The sequence below is a fragment of the Mandrillus leucophaeus genome, unplaced genomic scaffold (genome assembly GCF_000951045.1).
Source record: "Mandrillus leucophaeus isolate KB7577 unplaced genomic scaffold, Mleu.le_1.0 Scaffold348, whole genome shotgun sequence".
In the NCBI taxonomy this organism is placed as follows: Eukaryota; Metazoa; Chordata; class Mammalia; order Primates; family Cercopithecidae; genus Mandrillus; species Mandrillus leucophaeus.
In genome coordinates this window covers 685066-704283 of record NW_012103676.1, presented here as the reverse complement: position 1 = coordinate 704283, position 19218 = coordinate 685066, and the positions used below count along the sequence as shown (strand labels likewise).

At 45.7% G+C, this 19218-nt stretch overlaps 1 protein-coding gene across 1 annotated transcript in view; it reads left to right on the top strand.

Moving 5' to 3' along the window:
- Positions 1–19218, top strand: part of ABCC11 (ATP-binding cassette, sub-family C (CFTR/MRP), member 11) — an 81358-nt gene that overhangs the window by 28868 nt on the left and 33272 nt on the right. The window contains exons 6-13 of the mRNA XM_011989149.1: positions 5776–5949; positions 6719–6866; positions 7040–7188; positions 8521–8628; positions 10895–11146; positions 13594–13665; positions 16264–16388; positions 18473–18545. Coding sequence (XP_011844539.1) covers positions 5776–5949; positions 6719–6866; positions 7040–7188; positions 8521–8628; positions 10895–11146; positions 13594–13665; positions 16264–16388; positions 18473–18545 — 1101 coding nt within the window. The remainder of the gene's footprint in view (positions 1–5775; positions 5950–6718; positions 6867–7039; positions 7189–8520; positions 8629–10894; positions 11147–13593; positions 13666–16263; positions 16389–18472; positions 18546–19218) is intronic.

Sequence of the window (19218 nt, the reverse complement as noted above, 5' to 3'; positions counted from 1 at the left end):
AAAATGTAGCCAGGCATGGTAGTGTGTGCCTGTTGTCCCATCTACTTGAGAGGCTAATGCAGGAGGATCACTTGAGCCCAAGAGTTCAAGGCTGCAGTGAGCTATGATCACACCGCTGTACGCCAGCCTAGGTGACAGAGCGAGACCCTGTCTCAAACACACACACACACATACACACACCAGATAGTTACTGAGGCCTCTTCTGAGCCAGATTATGTTCTAGACCCTGGGAATAGGCCCCTTAACAAAAAGACACAAATCCCAAGTAGAAGCATGTTGGAAAGTGCATCCCCTAAGCCAACCTGAGGGTGAGGGTATGGGAAGACTTGATGGCTTAGGGAAATCTTTTGGGAAAAGCAATTTTTGGTAACATCTCAGAGTTTTAATTTCCTTATCTGCAAAAAAGGAATCCTTTCACCTGCCTGGTTATTGTTACTGTCCATTGTTACTCTTGCTTTTCTTTTACAGCATAACACGCACAAGCATTGACAGAAATGGAGGAAGATACTCCAACTTATGACCTATAGTTATGGAGGATACTGGGATTTCATCTATTTCATTTTGATATCTCTATTTTTCTGTGGTTTACCAATTGCCTCAAGGGTTGTGGGCTACTTTGATATTGAAACAGATACCTTAATTTTTGGAAAAGGCAACACTGCTTTGGCTCCTTTCCTTTAAGCCAAACCCCTTTGTGATCTGGCATTAGCCCCTTTCCAGCCTCATCTCTTCCCATGTCCTCTCCTCTAGCCCTAGCTTGACTTCCTCCTGTCATCTAGGCTTGGCTAACCTTCAGTGCTCAAATACACTGGACACGTCCACCTCCTGGTGACTTTGCTCATGTCACTCCTACTCCCAGCCCTTTAAAAATCCTACTCATCCTTCAAGACCCAGTTTAGTTTTCCTCTCCTCCATGACAGGATCTCCAAACCCAGCCCTCTACTGGCATTCCCTGCTAAGCATTTGCAGTTCTTTTTGCACAAATCTGGCTGCCCTACTAATATGAGCCCCCTTCAAAGACACAAACCATTTCAGATTCACCACTCTGTCTCTCAGAAGGCTCAACACCTGAATTACACAGAACAGATGTTCCAAAAACATCTGCTGAATTATTCATTGTCATCAAGTAGAGGGGCTCCATAAATGCAAGCACTGACAAACATTACGTATTTATTGGAATCATCATGGTTATTATTGTTCACCATTTTACTGGTTCTGTGGCCTTAGGTAACTTGTTCGGCCTCTCTGAAGCTGTGGAATAATAATAGAACCAACCTCATAGGATTGTTGTCTCATAGGATTCAGTGAATTTGTACATATAAAGCATGTAGACAAGGGGTAGTGGTTGACACATGTAAGCTGTACAATTAGTATTAGTTTCTATTAGGCCTTGAGCTCCACTGTCCTCCTGCACTTGACCGACAGCTAAAAGATCTCCCTGTTTATCTCAGGAAAGTCATTGTAACAACCGCTAACTCACTCTTAGCCATACATTGCTCCAAGTCATTACTTACATTGGCTTGATCAGTTCTCTAACATCCCTCTTGTGTGGCAGGTTCTGTTATTGTCCCCATTGTCACAAAGGAGGAAACTGAGGCAAGGAAAGAGTAGGTAACTTGTACAAGGTCATGTGATTGCTAAGTGCTGGGGTCTGAATTTGGACATGGTGCCTGGCTGCAGAGTCCAGGTCTTCAACCCTTGCCATCACCTGCCTCACTAAGGAACCCTGTGCTAAGGCCTAGCTTGGTTCCTTTCTGGGTATTCTGAGCACCTGCTGTATGCAAAATCCAGTTTCCTCAAACATCTTCATAGAAGCGTAAAACAAAGTGATCTATTTGAGAGTGGAGATGGAAGTAATTTCTGAAGTAAGGATTTCTAGGCAATTGCTTATACATTTTAATTAAATTAAATTTATTTATTTATTTTTGAGCTGGAGTTTCCCTATTGTTGCCTAGGCTGGAATGCAATAGTGCAATCTTGGCTCACTGCAACCTCTGCCTTCTGGGTTTCCTGCCTCAGCCTCCCAAGTAGCTGGGACTACAGGTGTATGCCACCATGCCTGGCTAATTTTTGTATTTTTAGTAGAGATGGGGTTTCACCATGTTGGCCAGGCTGGTCTCAAACTCCTGACCTTAGGTGACCTGCCTACTTTGGCCTCCCAAAGTGCTGGGATTACAGGCATGAGCCACAGCTCCCAGCCTATGTTTTATTTTTAAATTAATTTAAAAAAATTTTTTTTACTTAAAAACATTTCTTTGTCTTTTCTCTTGCACTAAAATTAATTTTTTAAAAAGATCTGAATATATTCTCCTTAGAAACAAAATAAAATAGTATAGAAGTTGCCTTAGGCCTAGTTTCTTCCCCTATGCCAGAGGTTAGCACCATTAGCAACTTGGTTTTTGTCCTTCAGACCTTTTAAAGCACATTTGACTGGACGTGGTGGCTCACACCTGTAATCTCAGCACTTTGGGAGGCCAAGTTGGATGAATCGCTTGAGTTCAGTAGTTCATGACCAGCTTTGGCAATAGAACGAAACTCCATCTCTACCAAAAATGCAAAATGTTAGCTGGGCGTGTTAGCATGCGCCTGTGGTCCCAGCTACTTGGGAGGCTGAGGAAGGAAGATGGCTTAAGCCCAGAAGGCATAGGTTGCAGTGAGCCGAGATTGTACCACTGCACTCCAACCTGGACAACATAGTGAGACCCAATCTCAAAAACAAAAACAAAAGTCCATTTAGGTACACATGCAAGTTACCCATGAAAAGCATTGGATTTTGTGTTTGTGTATTTTTATGTAAATGGTACTATGTTTTACATAGTGTCCTCCTGTTGGTTTTGCAATAGAAAATGTAGAACATAGCTTTTGGGGGATTTTTTTTTTTTTTTGAGACAGAGTCTCGCTCTGTCGCCCAGGCTGGAGTGCAGTGGCGCAATCTCGGCTCACCGCAAGCTCCGCCTCCCGGGTTCACGCCATTCTCCTGCCTCAGCCTCCCGAGTAGCTGGGACTACAGGCGCCTGCCAACACGCCCGATTAATTTTTTGTATTTTTAGTAGAGACGGGGTTTCACCATATTAGCCAGGATGGTCTCCATCTCCTGATCTCGTGAACCACCTGTCTTGGCCTCCCAAAGTGCTGGGATTACAGCCGTGAGCCACCGTGCCTGGCCAAGACTGAGTAATTTATAAAGGAAAAGAGGCTTAGTGAACTCACAGTTCCACGTGGCTGGGGAGGCCTCACAATTGTGGCAGAAGGTGAAAGGCACGTCTTACATGGCAGCAGACAAGGGAGAATGAGAGAGTTTGTGAAGGGAAACTCCCCGCTATAAAACCGTCAGATCTTGTGAGACTTAATCAATGTCACGAGAATAGTATGGGAAAGACCTGCCCCCATGACTTACCTCCCACTGGGTTCCTCCCTCAACATATGGTAATTGTGGGAGCTGCAATTCAAGATGAGATTTGGGTGGGAACCCAGCGAAACCATATCATTATTTTTTTCAGTGATGCTGAATCATAATTACAGTACTTTCGATGTACCCGAATAAAGTGTTATATATGCATTATCTAGCACCGTTCTCAAATCAATATGAGAAAGTAGCTTGTAGTATTATTTCCATTTCACTGATGAGGTGACAGAGGCACAGAGACGTGGAGTAACTTGTCTATGGTTGCACAGCTAGTAAATGACAAGACTGGGGCATGAGCTCTGACAATTTAGCTCTAGGACCCAAGATTACCTACTACTTCTGGGGTGACTTTGTTGTTGTCTCAGACAGGTTCTCACTCTATCACCCAGGCTGGAGTGCAGTGGTGCCATCATAGCTCACTGCAGTCTTGACCTCCCGGGCTCCAGCAATCATCCTCTCTCAGCCTCCTGAGTAGCTAGGACTACAGGCACACATCACCATGCTTGGCTAATTTTTAATTTTGTTTAGAGATGGGGTCTTGCTATGCTGCCAGGCTGATCTTGAACTCCTGGCCTCAAACAATCTTCCTGCCTCAGCCTCCCAGAGTGTTGGGATCATGGATGTGAGCCACTTAGCACAGCCTGGGGTGGACTTTTTAAATCCTTTTCCACCAACTTGTAGGATGTTTCCAGCATTTGGCTGGTGTAAGCAGTGCTGTAATGAACATCCTTGTATGTGCTTCATCTAACATGTGTGAATGTTTCTCAACAGAAAAATGAAATTGCCAGACCATAGAGTTTTGTGCAATTTTTAATTTTAAAAGATACTTTAAAATTGCCCTTCAGAGTGGCTATACCAATTTTTGCTCCCTAAAGTACTTTTAAAAGTTTTAAAGACTCCCACTAGGGCACGTCCTAGAAACTGGAGGGAGTTTAGGTGAAAGTTAAAAGCAAATCACTTTATAAGGGATTCAGACTTGTAATTCTAGAAAACATTAGTGAATTGTTCTTTAAAGATTTCCTGATTGTGTTTTTGTTTTTGTTTTGAGACTGGGTCTCATTCTCTTGCTCAGGCTGGAGTGCAGTGGCATGATTACAGCTCATTGCAGCCTTGATCTCCTGGGCTCAAGTGATCCTCCCACCTCAGCCTCCTGAGAAGCTGGGACTACAGGCATGTGCCTCCATGCCCGGCTAATTTTCCTACTTTTTGTAGAGACGGGGTTTCACCATGTTGCTCAGGCCGGTGTCAAACTCCTGGGCCCAAGCGATCCACTCACCTTGGCCTCCCTGTGCCCGGCCAAATGTTACTTTTTATATAGCGTTGAGCCATAACAGTACCTCCCACACAGTACGTGTGGGAGGAGGGAAGTAGGCAGAAGAATCTATAACAAAAAAGAAAAAAAAGGAGAACATTTAATTAATATTATTATTAGTAGTAGAATGAATAGAATCAAGTGAAGAATGGAAGCAATTCTCTGGAATATAGATATTAGTGGTGTTATTAAGCAAAGGGGCTCACTGCCTAATGTTCTAGAAGCCAATACTTTGACACTGGGTTTTTGAGAAAAGAAAAGCTTTTTATTGCAAGTTGGCTCACAAGGAGACAGGAGTCCAGCCCAGATCTGTCTCCTTGTGCTTGCTTTAAGACAGTGATTTTATTAGGAAAGATTTAAGGAGTGGATTCTGAGATTAGTAAGTGATTGGTGGAATGAGAGGGGAGGTCTGAAAAGCCCTTGTATATATGCAGTGATCTCTTCATGTCTCTTCCTGGGTCCCATTTGCAAATTCATGGGGAATTAGTATGAAACATGTGGTGGAAATTTTTAGGCTGTGACGTTAGCAAACTGGTTCTACACAGACTCTAGTTAGCCATACTGGTTCTACCGATTTTAGCCAGATCTGTTATCTTACAAGCAGAGGGACTTTCAGCAAGTTGTTTCTTTCTGTAACTGCTGTCCTAAAAACTCAAGAATATCTGTTAGTCACTGGTTTCTTTAACTCTTTGGGGCATGGTTTCAGTAGCAGTAGTAATAGTGGTAGTATTAATCGTAGTAAAATATCCCTTTTATTGATCACATTCTATGTGTGCAGACACTTTCTATGTCATTGAAATCTCACAAAACCCATATAAAGTATGTATAATTATTCCAGCTTTACAGATAGAGAAGCTGAGGCTCAGAGTGGTGAAGTAACTTGTTGAGGGTCACACAAACAGAGAGAAGAAAGATGTGAACCTGGGGTGTCTGCCTCTACTGTTCCACCCTGCCTTTCAAGCCTTCCTGCTAGGAGAGGGCATGGGAAGGCCACCTGCCACCACTTCTGGGTACCCAGGGAGGTGACACCTGTGCCCGTGGACTTGCTGTCTTGCAGGCCATCGGCTTCCTCACCGGTGACATAAACTACCTGTTTGAAGGGGTGTGTTATGGACCCCTATTACTGATCAGCTGTGCATCACTGGTCATCTGCAGCATTTCTTCCTACTTCATTGTTGGATACACTGCATTTGTTGCCATTTTATGCTTTCTCCTGGTTTTCCCACTGGAGGTAATGTCTCTCTTTGTCACCCATTTGATGCTGGGCCCCGGAAGTCCCAGGGCTCTGGAATCTGGGATAGCTCTGAGTGAGAACGTTGATTCTTGTTGACCTTTCAATCCATTGTGGATAAGATTCAGCTCCACTCCCTACCTCAAACTATTCTCTGGTCACAACATTTGGTTAATAAGTAAATAAGAGCTGAATGTGATGTGCAAAGTCTACCTCATAGCTTTCTATGGGAGATTATCTGCTTTGACAGCTTTCCTTTGTATATAATCTCTGTGCAAGATTTTTGTTCCATCTCTTCTACCCAGAATGTGCTGTTGTAATAACACAGCCAGCATTTAACATTTGTCTGAGCACAGTATAATGGGGAAAGGGAAGCACATTTGTTGCCAAAGATTCAGGTGAAATAAAATTGAGAAAACAGAAATGACTCTTGGATTATGTGTGCTCTGAATTATTGAAATTGAGTGTTTTCCTGAGTGCGGGCACTCTGATTGAAAGGTGATTTTAATTATTAGAGGATTTATGGTTCCAGAAGACAGAGGAACCGTTTCAGTTTAGTTTCTGTCTCAGTAGCCACAGCCTGGCTTGGGACTCAGGAAAGAAAGGCCCCTGGGATGCCCTAAGGCATGGTGGCCTGGAGAGCTTCGACTGGAAAACCTCTCTTTGGAAATACACCCAGTTGCCCTACTTATGCCAGACTGCACCCTCCTGCCTTTGTCAAAGGAAGCCCTTGCAGATCAACTCCAAACTTGCTGTATCCTGACTCCAGGTATTCGTGACAAGAATGGCTGTGAAGGCTCAGCATGACACATCTGAGGTCAGCGACCAGCGCATTCGTGTGACCAGTGAAGTTCTCACTTGCATTAAGCTGATTAAAATGTACACATGGGAGAAACCATTTACAAAAATCATTGAAGGTATGGAAAGTCTGGCTTTCTGCTCCAAACCTGATGATGGCATAGTGATCCAAGTCCCTCTCACCTCTTGGGGATTTTTTTTTTTTTTTTTTTTGATGCTTTGGGGATGGTGCTGTGCTCTTTGGAGAATGTTCTTGTGGTTATCTTTGGTGTATTTCTTTTTTATTTCCCAGACCTAAGAAGGAAGGAAAGGAAACTATTGGAGAAGTGCGGGCTTGTCCAGAGCCTGACCACTGTAGCCTTGTTCGTCATCCCCACAGTGGCCACAGCAGCCTGGATTCTCGTCCACACATCCTTGAAGTTGAAACTCACAACGTCAACGGTAAGGGTTTGGGGGGCTTTGTTTTCTCCCCATCATGATCGGGAGTTTTCTCATGTGTCCTTTTTTAGCCATACCCCTCAAAGGTCTGAAGGCTTTGTAAATGAACACTATATGTTCATTTTGATTTTCCAGACAAAAGTACAGCGCTGTCTTCCATCTCAACCCATCTTAAAAAGTGACATCTTGGACAGCCCTGTGGGCGGACTGGACAGCAGACCCATCAGGGGTGGGGGGGAGGTCGTCCCTGTAGTTAAAATTCTGACAATTTGAATTACACCTTGAGGTTGAGCAGTTCCTCTAATCCCTAAATAAGGGCCCCGGAAGTGCACTTCAAATACAAAGGTATAGCTTCTTTGGTCTTTCCCTTCGTGGTCAGAACCCGGCCCTGAGAAGTGGCAGCTGCCTTACAGGGTTAGGAATCCCAGCTCTTTGAGCAGAATAAGACAGGGTGCCGCTCTTGGAGGGGTGGTAATCCAACCGGGGAAGCCAGGAGGCAGCACCCAGAGCAAGAAGGGAAACATTTGAGAGTCTGCGGTCAAGGGATTGTGTGTGCCCCAGATGGCTGGCCCCTCTGCTTGGCTCAGGCATGCACCAGGGAAACAACCCCGAGAACTCTGAGGGTGTTGGGGGCGCTATAGAAGGAATACTTTCAGAGGCACTTGAGGCTGACACTGAGATGACACAAGGCAGGTCTAGACCAAGGCATTCCTGCTCCACTGGAGTTCATTGTTGGATGGAGCCAGGAGAAGAAAGGAGGAGAGATAGACATGGATTGGAAGGTTCTTTCAGCACCTCCAGGAGGGCACCTTCTGGGGTCCTGAGAGCCTAAGGTGTTTTGCTCGAGTCACAGTGCAGCATGGGTTAGGCATGAAGGGTAAGGAGATGTTGAATGTTAGAAAGAAAACAAACATCTAAGGCAAAGAAGAAGAAATAGGACCCTGACAGCAAGAATAGCACCAAGCTCCATTGAAAGGAAGCAATGCTCACTCATATGAATTTTTTTGGTGTTTCCCAACTTTATTCCTGTATGTACTTCATGATTTTTCTCACTATGCCAGTGGGGAAACTGGGATGCGGTAGGGGCAACCTGCCCAAAGCTAGAGATGTCAGTGGCTAAGCTGCAACAGGGACTAGACCTTTAACTCTAAGACTCCAAGACGAGTGCTCTTTCCCCAGCTTTTTCCAGTCTCCCCCTAAACACTAACTTAGCCTCTGTTGGATGAACCAACTGCTTGTTGGATGCTGAGGATGTGGCTCAGGGATGCGGGTGCCAGGGAATGGTGGAAGCAGGAAGGGCCACGACCCTTACTGCCTCCTCCCCTTCTTACCCAGGCCTTCAGCATGCTGGGCTCCTTGACTCTCCTTCGGCTGTCAGTGTTGTTTGTGCCCTTAGCAGTCAAAGGCCTCACGAATTCCAAGTCTGCGGTGATGAGGTTCAAGGTAGGTGGTCGGGACTGGCTGTAGGCCCCCTGCTTGGACGCTCCTCTGCCTTCGGCCCCCGTGATGTTCCTCCTGAACATGTCCCCTGGCCAAGGCCTAGGTTGAGAGAGGGATTAGCTAACTCAGTGACCTCCTGTGCCAAGGCTGGTGTGGGGCCTGGGAAGACAGATGAATTGGGTCAGGTCTCAGTCTCCAAGGAGATCTTAGGATAGTGTGTCTAAATCAGGTCTCAGACAGATGCTCTGCAGACTTTATCCAGGTTTGCATAGAGTTACCCTGATAGATAGTTTTGTTTTAGAAAAACACCATAGATGTTGCTTGCATTGAAACACTTGGACATTTTATGTGAAAACCCAGATTTTTGAATTCTCTTGAATGATTAGAAGATCTAGTGACCCTGGACCACAATCTACCATGGCCACAAGCAGCTGGAGTTGAGGTGATAGCTGCCCTGTTTAGAGGGAGGCATTTAGCTGCAGTTTGCTGCAGTCTCTACCATACCCTATTACACCTCCAGGCCTGGAGCTGCATTTTAATTATCATGTATCATCTTAGAAATGGTCCACTTCACTTATTTATATAGTTGGCATCTAAGTTTGAAAACCCTAATCTAAACCAATTTTTAAAAGTCATTTTGTAGTCACCCAACTTTTATGTACATGCAGTCCACGACCTATTATCACTCATTCACTCATTCATTCATTAATGCAAAAAATATATATATATATTTATTGAGCTCCTACCACAAGCTAGGCACTGAGAATACTGCATTGAACAGGGGTCCCTGCTGTCAGGGAGTTCCGATTTGGTATTGGAAACAGACAATTAATAAGTAAATTAATGATCAAAGAGGATTCGATCAGATCACATGAAGAGCCATGATGCCAATAAAACAATGTGATGTCCTAGAGCAAGCGTGTCCAACCTGCAGCTCACGGGTCGCATGTGGCCCAGGACAGCTTTGAATGTGGCCCAACACAAATTTGTAAACTTTCTTAAAACATTAGGAGATTTTTTTTTTTGCGATTTTTTTTTTTGTTGTTGTTGTTAATTAGCTGTCGCTGGTGTTGGTGTATTTTCTGTGTGGCCCAAGACAATTCTTCTTCCAATGTCCCCTAGGGAAGCCAAGGGATTGGACATGCCTGTTCTAGGGAGTATGTTGGGGAGGGCTGGGGGCTCCTGGGAAGAGCCTGGTTAAGAAAGGCCCCTGCCAAGGTGACTGAGTGATGATGACCAGGCAGAGGAAACAGCAAGTGTGAAAGCCCTGAGGCTGGAACGAACTTGGCTGCTCTGAGTAACACAAACAGTGCTTTGCTTATCACCAGCCCAGCGCGCTTCCCTGACTTCTCAGCAGCTGTGAGAAGGCTCCTGCCGCTGCCTTCCTTCCCATGGGACACTGGGTTTGTCCATTCATTCTCCCCTTCTGTGCTTGTTTTCACCTGTGGAGGGGGCAGAGATGAGGAAGCCGCAATCAGAGCTCAGAAGGATGGGTAAGAGAGTCCAAAATGTCAGGAAGCATCCTTCTAGATCTCTTAAGCATATCTCCAGGTAGGCCTATTTGAATGTAATCCTGACTTCCGTAGGATCATACTCCCCTCCCATTCTTTTGATTGCTAGAATTTATGTAGTTCAACCCTTATGCTTTATAGACAGGGAGCTGGAGATGCAGAGAGAAGTGACCGGCTGATGGTCACCTTTTGAAATGTATGACCCCAAATGACCTTTCCCCAGTGTGAGACACAGACACAGTTTTTATTCTCAATAGCTACAAGTAGAATTTTTTTTTAAAGAGATGGAGGTCTCACTATGTTCCCCAGGTTGGTCTTAAACTCCTGAGCTTAAGCAATCCCCCGACTTGGCCTGCCAAAGTGCTAGGATTACAGACATGAGCGATTATGTCTAGCCCAATATTAAAAGAATTTAATTAGAAAAACATCAGTCTTATGAGTCAGTGGCTATCATCACTTGGGATGAGGCTAATGTAGGTTAGTCCTTAGTCAACCTCCTGAGCAGAGTTGCCGTTGATAGCGCAGTGTTTGCAAATATGGAAGAGCAGCCCTGTGCTCTGAAATTTGGAAAACGCTGACCTAGAATTGTCACCCGCAGAAACTGGCCTTTCCTAACTGGTGGTACTTCTGCAAACTTTTACTGCTTATTCGAAATTCAGAAAACCATACCAACTGGCAGGCTTGTAAAACTGGGAACACATTCCTGCTGAACTAAAGAACGGCATTCCTCCTCCCTCTATTTCCTTTTGTCTTTTCAGAAGTTTTTCCTCCAGGAGAGTCCTGTTTTCTATGTCCAGACATTACAAGACCCCAGCAAAGCTCTGGTCTTGGAGGAGGCCACCTTGTCTTGGCGACAGACCTGTCCCGGGATCGTCAATGGGGCATTGGAGCTGGAGAGGAATGGACACACTTCTGAGGGGGTGACCAGGCCTAGAGATGCCCTCGAGCCAGAGGAAGAAGGGAAGAGCCTGGGCCCAGAGTTGCACAAGATCAACCTGGTGGTGTCCAAGGTAGCCTTGTTCAGGCCATGCAGGCAGGCTGCCTGCCAGGCGCTCAGGACCTGAGACTGGGAGCTTGGCCAGGTGCCCCACCATTTCCTTGGTTAAAAACTGCCCTTTCCAAGATCTCTCCCTTTAAAATTCAAATTTTTCATGGAGGACAAATACAGAGTATCTTTCATTTTTTAGTGTGAATTAATCTATCATGTAAAATTTTTTTGGCTTAGGTAAGACCCAAAATAATATGAGAGTACTGTGTGCTGGTCCTTGGAAGGACCAGGGACACAGAAAGGAGAAGGGAAAGGAGACTCAGCTAACATTTACTACATTCCTCGTATGTGCCAAGCACCATCCTGTGTTTGAATTCTGTTATTCTGTGAACTCACCTAATCTGGCTCTTTCTCTGCCTGATGTTTACAAAGATTAGCTTCCTGCTGTCTCCTCTTTGCCCCTCCTCTTTTCTTCTCTGTTATCTATTAATGTAGATATTGATATCTAATAATAATTGACATAGAATAGATATAGATATTGATATTCATATATAGTGATAAATGTCTAAAAACTAGATAATACCTAATAGTAATAGGTGTTAATATCTAATATCTACTGTCTGTTATCTATTTATACTTCTTTCCTTGGTGATCATCTCTAGCCCTATGGCTTTAAATTCTATCTCTGTGCTATTATCTCTGACTTTGAAGTCTCTTCTGGACTCCAGACTCGGTTGCATATATAATATCTCTCTTAAGTGTCCATCAAGCATTTAAAATGAAATAAGGTTTTGATATTCACCCCCTTTAATGAGTTCCCTAAATCTTCCTTCTCCTGGGAGATGGCACCATCATCCTTCCAGTGGTCAAGGACCTGGAAGTCACACTTGATTCCTTTCCTTCCCTCCCTCGAATCCAATCTACCAGCAAGGCCATCAGCTTGACTTCCACATCTGCCCCGAACCTGCCGCCCTCACCATAGCCCCTCCACTGCCCTATCCCTGCCACTGTCATGCCGCTCTCAGAACCTCCTTATCCCCCTCTCTGCTCCCACTTTTGTCTTCTTATGAGTCTTTTACCATGCAGCAGACAGAGGGATTTTCCTTTTTTAAATTATTAATATGTATTTTTTATTTCAATAGCTTTTGGGGTACAAGTGGGTCTTGGTTAGACGGAGGAGTTGTATAGTGGTGAAGTTGAGATTTTAGTGCACCTGTGACCCGATAGTGTGCATTGTACCCAATAGGTAGTTTGTGTCTCTCACCCCACTCCCACTCCCTGTCTCTCTGAGCCTCCAAAATCCATTATACCATGAGTTCCCGACACCTGGGTGGTAGACCTGCACTGGTCCACAGCCTGTTAGAAACCAGGCCGCACAGCAGGAGGTGAGCGGCAGGCCAGTGAGCATCACCGCCTGAGCTCCACCTTGTGTCAGATCAGCGGCAGCATTAGATTCTCATAGCAGCGCGAACCTTATTATGAAGTATGCATGCGAGGAATCCAGATTGCTCCTTATGAGAATCTTGCCTGATGATCTGAGGTGGAACAGTTTCATCCTGAAATCAATCCTCCACCAACCCTCAGTTTGTGGAAAAATTGTCTTCCATGAAACTGGTCCCGGGTGCCAAAAAGGTTGGGGACTACTGTATTATACTATGACAGAAGGATCTTTCTGAAATGTAAACCAATTCAAGTCACTCTCCTTAAACCCTTCAGTGACTTTTCACTGCCCTTAGAGCCCGGGTTCCTCCAAATCGGTACCTGTACCTCTGACCTCTTCCCCACTAGAGTTCTCACAGCTCTGGGGCAGCAATGACGCCTGCTCTGTAGAAGCCTTCCCTGGCTGACTCGTCTAAAATTGACTCAACCCCAACTCTCTGTCTGTCATAAGAGTCGACTTCATTTTACTCATATCACTTATCTCTATCTGATATTTATTTATTTATTTATGTAGTCTGTCTGTCTTCCCATCCCCTCAGCTTACGTTCTAAGCTCAACGTGAGGTCTTCTCTTCATTACTGGGTTCATAGAGGAAACTCAGATCACTATTTGATGGATGAATGAATGTTTGAATAAATGCATGCATGCATGTATGAAATTCTGTGAGACTGGCTTCTTTATTCCCATTTCACAGATGGAGAAACTGAGGCCCAGAGAAGCTAAGTGGCTTTCCCAGGATTGCTGCATAGAATAGACACCAATCTGGAATTCAGGGTTCTTGCCACCTACCCCTGAGTTCCCCTCTGCCTTTTCCTTGTGATCTGCTTCCTCTCGGGCCACCCCTCCTGCCTCCAGGGACTGAACGCAAAGCTCCTCTTGAGCTTTGCTTGTCTGAGGAGTCTTGGGCTCTGTGTGGTTGTTTTGTTTTCTGTGTGTTGTTTTGGGTTCTAAACAGTTGAGCCGCCCTGAGCAGGTGGATATGCCAGGGCTGTGCTGTCCCAACACTTGTGTGTCCTCCTTGGCTTGCAGGGGATGATGTTAGGGGTCTGCGGCAACACGGGGAGTGGTAAGAGCAGCCTGTTGTCAGCCATCCTTGGGGAGGTAAGTGATCTGTGGCCACATGCGTGCCTGTCCGCAAGCAGTCCAGGCGCTCCCAAGCTCCAGTGCCCCAGGCAGGGTCCCCCACTGCTTTCTTCCTCACAGGGGTCTGAGCAAGTAGGGTTTTTATAAATCAAAAATGGTTGTGCTTGCACTGTGTGGGAGGTGTGTGATCAAGGTGGCCCTTTCTCTTCACCTTGTGGCAGCACTCCTGGTGCGGGCTGCCTCTTACATCACCTGGAGATCTGTCCTCACCTGTGCTCTGTGAGGATACAGGATATTAACTCAAAGTTAATATGATCATACAAATTATTTAACAGGGAATTGAGTCCAATCTCTCTTCCACACTGCAATACCCTGTTGCAATGGTTCCTTTAAAAAAAAGAGCATAAAATCATTTTATAAGCCAAACTCATAACATTGAGAGTGGGATGTTTGTGCCTTTTAGGACGGGATCGGAAGAGAAATGTTGGGGGAGAAACAGGGAGAAAGAAGGAAGGAAGGCTGGGGAGAGGAGGCCTGGTGGATGGGATGGGGCAGTCTTACTCGTACTCCGGCAGTGGGGTACATATGCCTGCTAGGTGCACTTGCCCTTGAGATTTGAACCCCTCATTCCATCCCCTGTGGACAAGTTTGAGGTCTGCTGCCGTGTGGACATGTGGTTCACACACCCTTTCTCCAGTTTCTTTTTTCTTTCTTTTCTTTCCGTTTTCTATTCCCTTCCTTTCCCTTCCCTTTCTTTCTGTCTTTCTTTCTTTCTTCATTTTTTTCACACAGAGTCTTGCTTTGTCATCCAGTTGGGAGTGCAATGGCGTGATCTCGGCTCACTGCGACCTCTGCCTCCAGGGTTCAAGAGTTTCTCATGCCTCAGCCTCCTGAGTAGCTGGGACTACAGGCATGCGCCAGCAAACCGAGCTAATTTTTGTATTTTTTGGTAGAGACGGGTTTCACCACGTTGACCGGGCTGGTCTTGAACTCCTGGCCTCAAGTGATCCACCCACCTCGGCCTTCCAAAATGCTGGGATTATAGATGTGAGCCACCATGCCCGGCCATTTCTCCAGTTTGAAAAAACCCCAAGCCCATTCCCCAGATCCTTTGGGGTCACACTGCACACCTTATAATGAACACTAAAAGCACCCATGCCACCTGCTACGCATTTTTGTTCACCTTCCCGCAGGAGTCTTACACCAGCCCTTCCCCACAGAGCCCCAACCTCACCCCCTCCTGGGCTGCCATCTCTTCCCCCTTCTTCTTCTGCCCATTGTCCCTTGTTCCCCTATCACTGGGAGAAGTTTTCCTTCCTTTCTTCAGCTTTTCCCTCAGCTCCTTCTCCCAAATGAACATTGCCAAACTCATCCCTTCCTTGGAATGCGGTTATGTTACCAAAGCCAGCTCTCTCTTAATGCATCAGCCACGTGCTGCATATGGGATGGCCTTTCCCCAGTTTCTTCGCAACTGCAAGGAAGAAAGACTCCATTAAAAAAAACAGTAAAACTAGCTTCAGTACTTACATGCCAAGTCCTGTGCAAAGAGCTTTCCATTTTCCCCTTTAACGCTGGTAACCTCCCATGACAAAGGCACACTCATGATGACCCATTTACAGATGAGTACGTGAGATTCTGAGAGGTGACTCATCCAAGGTCATGCAGCAGGTAAGGGGTGAGCCAGGGCTGAGTCCCAGGTCCACCTGAAGTCAGTGCTCTGTTCTACATCACAGGAGCATCACCCGGCAGCATCCAGGCAAGGCCACCTCCCTACGCGCCCAGTGGTTTGTCAGTTTCCTATGCAAATAAGCCTGTCACTTTCCTTCTAATAAAGGAAGACACAGAGATGCCATTTTAAAGTTCTTATTTGTTAAAGTCTGGCTCCAAACTAGAAGTAAACATGTCAGGGTGTAAAAGAGAAAGGATTAAGAATGATGAGGTCCCATGTCAGGGTGCTGGGGATGAGTGTCTATCTCTATTTGTTTTTAACGTGTTGTTTTGAACTTATGCAGAAAAGCTGGAAGAACACTACAGCAGGAATCCATATACCCACCATCTAGATGCAGCTGTTGATAGTTTTTGCATATTTACCTTACTATACAGACATATATTATGTAGAATGCTTTAAATTACACAGGTTATAACACTTTCCCTTCTAAATACTTCATCATGGTGTCCAAAAGTAAGAACGTTTTTCTACCTAACCATGATAACATTATCCTACCTAACAATAATAATTCCATAATACCCAGGCATGCTCAGAGATAGCCTGGAAATTTTGGTGTGCACGGTGAAGACCGTGGAGGCACTGGCTGCCTGGGAATGGGGCTGGGACAAATAAGAGGAAAAAACGTTTAGGGTATCTTTAGTGCAGACCTTGGATTCAGTCCAAGCAGGACCTGGCTGGGCTTATCTCCAGCTGCTTCCACATGTTCTCATGGCCGGTCCCTGCAACTCGCTGGTGGGCCTGGCAAGGCCACATTAAAAGTCCCTTTTACCTAGGAGAGCCCCCAAGGTCCTGGAGGGCAATGGGGCCGTGGGCACTGTGCCTGCTGAGCCAGGCAGGCTCTGTCTCTTTGCCCACTTGGTCCTAAGGCTGGACTCATTCTGCCGCAGATGAACTTGCTTGAGGGCTCAGTAGGGGTGCAGGGAAGCCTGGCCTATGTCCCCCAGCAGGCCTGGATCGTCAGCGGGAGCATCAGGGAGAACATCCTCATGGGAGATCCATATGACAAGGCCCGGTAAGCTCCTGGAGGGGAAGGGGAGAGCACAGGGCATGTGGCTGGTCTGGGGGCACTTCCAGCTTTGAACGGTAACCTGACAACTGCTAACACTTGTGTGCTCCACTTTCACTCATTATCATATTCACCCCTCATTGTGAAAGAAATACCATCATATCAGTTTTCCAGATGAATCAGCTGAGGCCCCAAGAGGTTAAATAATTTGCCCAAAGTCACCCAGGTGATGGGATGTGATAGAGCCAGGATTTGAACCCAGTTGCTTTCAGAAACTTCATGCTTAACTATTATGCTGTATTGGCTCAAAATAGTCAATATATTCTCCCCCCTCCAAAATTGCTACAGTAGAACTTCATTTGTATTCGTTAAATCTTGGCCTCTAAGTGAAAAGGAAAACAAATGGGAGCGATGAGGTTCTGTGACATAGCGGAAACCGGTTTGAATCTATGGCCCCGTGGATCTCCCAAGTCTTGTCCATATCCCTCCTTTCCCTCTGTGGCCTCTCCCTGCCCTAGAATTATCGGGTTTACCTGCCCAAGACATGAGATTGGATGTCATGAGTGAAGCCTGTTCAGTGAAGGGTCCAGGAAAACTGCTCTGAATGCTACAGCTACGCTTCCAACTATGGTGGACTCTGACCTGTGACTGTTTGCTTGGTTTTGCAATTGGCCCCCGGCAACAACATAGACATGGAGGTGTAGGAACTGGCTGTCTCTGTCTAGTTGTCCTGTGTACACCTCACAATCATGTCCAGTGCCAACTCATGAGCACCCTGCCTGCTCAGCCCCATACACCTGGCTTCTTTTCCCAAATTGTGCAACTCAGTTTAATGGCATCACCCAAACCTTGCACCCGGGGAAGCCAGATGTCTCCTCCTCTGAGTGCTTCCACATCTAATTGGTCACCAATTGTGAATAAGCCTGTCTCCTACATATCTCTTGTATTTCTGTCTTCTCCATCTCTGCTTCTAGTTCGTTCAGCCTGTGATCTCTTGTTTGAACAGTTCCCACTGCCCCTGCCCTTGGGTCCCTGTCTCTAATCTCCTGCTCTGTTCCACCCTGCGTAAGATTGTCTCCAGGGCAATCAGCCTAAGTCCTGGCTCTCGTCCTGTCATTGCTCTTCTTTATGGTCTTCTGCGAGACTGATAGAACTCATACAGAAGTTTTGAAACATCTGTTAAAATAAAAACGCACCAACCCTTTGACTCAGCAAATCCACTGTTAGGTATTTAATGTGCAGATATTTTCACCCATGAAGCAAAGACCCATATACAAAGATGTTCACACTGCACTGCTCACAGGAGCAAAAGAGTAGAAACAATTCCAATCTCCATCACTAGGGCTCTGGTTAGATAATTTATGGTGCAACCATATAATGGAATACTACAGTGCCGTTAAAGCAATAATAACCTATACCTGCAGTACCATGCAGTACACATCCATATATGAATAGATTACTTCTGAATAAATACATAAGACACTGTAATAGTGGATGCTTTTTTTTTTTTTTTTTTTTTTTGAGATGGAGTCTCACTTTTTCTCCCAGGCTGGAGTACAATGACATGATCTTGGCTTACTACAGCCTCCACCTCCCCAGTTCAAGCGATTCTCCTGCCTCTGCCTTTCGAGTAGCTGGAACTATAGGCACGCACCACCACGCCCAGCTAATTTTTGTATTTTTAGTAGAGATGGGGTTTTGTCATGTTGGCCAAGCTGATTTCGAACTCCTGACTTCAGGTGATCCGCCCTCCTCGGCCTCCCAATGTGCTGGGATTACAGGTGTGAGCCACCACACCCGGCCAATAGTGGCTGCTTTTGAGAAAAGCAAATGAAGGTCAAAGATGAGAAAGAGAACTGCTTTTCATTGCGTCTTTTTGTTCCGGTCAAATATTTACTAAGAGTGTGTATTAATTTAAAAGAAATGAAAGAGGGAAGGAAATGAAAAAAGCCTTCGGTGGTATACCATTAAACACAAGATCAAGTCTAAATTTCTTAGCATGAAAATCAAGACTACTCCTTTTGACACTGGAAAGGGTGATGGGCAGGAAGGCTGGTCCCCTGTGCCTTACGGCTCCCTGTCCTTCGCAGATACCTCCAGGTGCTCCACTGCTGCTCCCTGAATCGGGACCTGGAACTTCTGCCCTTTGGAGACATGACAGAGGTAAGAGGGAGGCAAGCCTGCTTGCTCTGTGTAACGTTGGTGCTCTTATGTTCACGCTGCCTCCCCAGGCAGGGAAGGGAAGGATCCCAGCTCTTCCTCCCAAAGCAGCTGGAGTTTTTCCTGCAGCAGGTGCAGGAGAAGCAAAGCTTCCCTCACTGAGGGAGGTTGGGGCTCAGCTTATAGAGGCACCTGGAAAGGAAACGGGGTACCTTACCCCACAGAGGTGGAGAGCTGACCTCAAGCTCCTTCTTCTGAAGCAAGAGCGGAGACCCTGTGAAGATGAGAACCCCACGCCCATCACCCTTGCCCCACTCCAGCCAGTGCAACATCAGCCATGACCCGCAGGGGCAATTTCTGGCTGTAACACTTCCCTGATAATTCACAGTCTTTCACATCTGCAGTCACCTTAATACACATACGACCTTCACCCACGATAAAAGTGGCATTGCCTTCTTGATTGTAATGGTCTAATAATAGCTCAGTCTGTTGAACACTTACTACATGCAAGGTGCTATTCTAGTGACTTGAATATAGTGTCTTAGGTGAGAGTCACAATAATCTCAAAAACCTCAGAAGGGTAGTTTTTAAATAATTCTTCTTCTTCTTCTTCTTCTTCTTCTTCTTCTTCTTCTTCTTCTTCTTCTTCTTCTTCTTCTTCTTCTTCTTCTTCTTC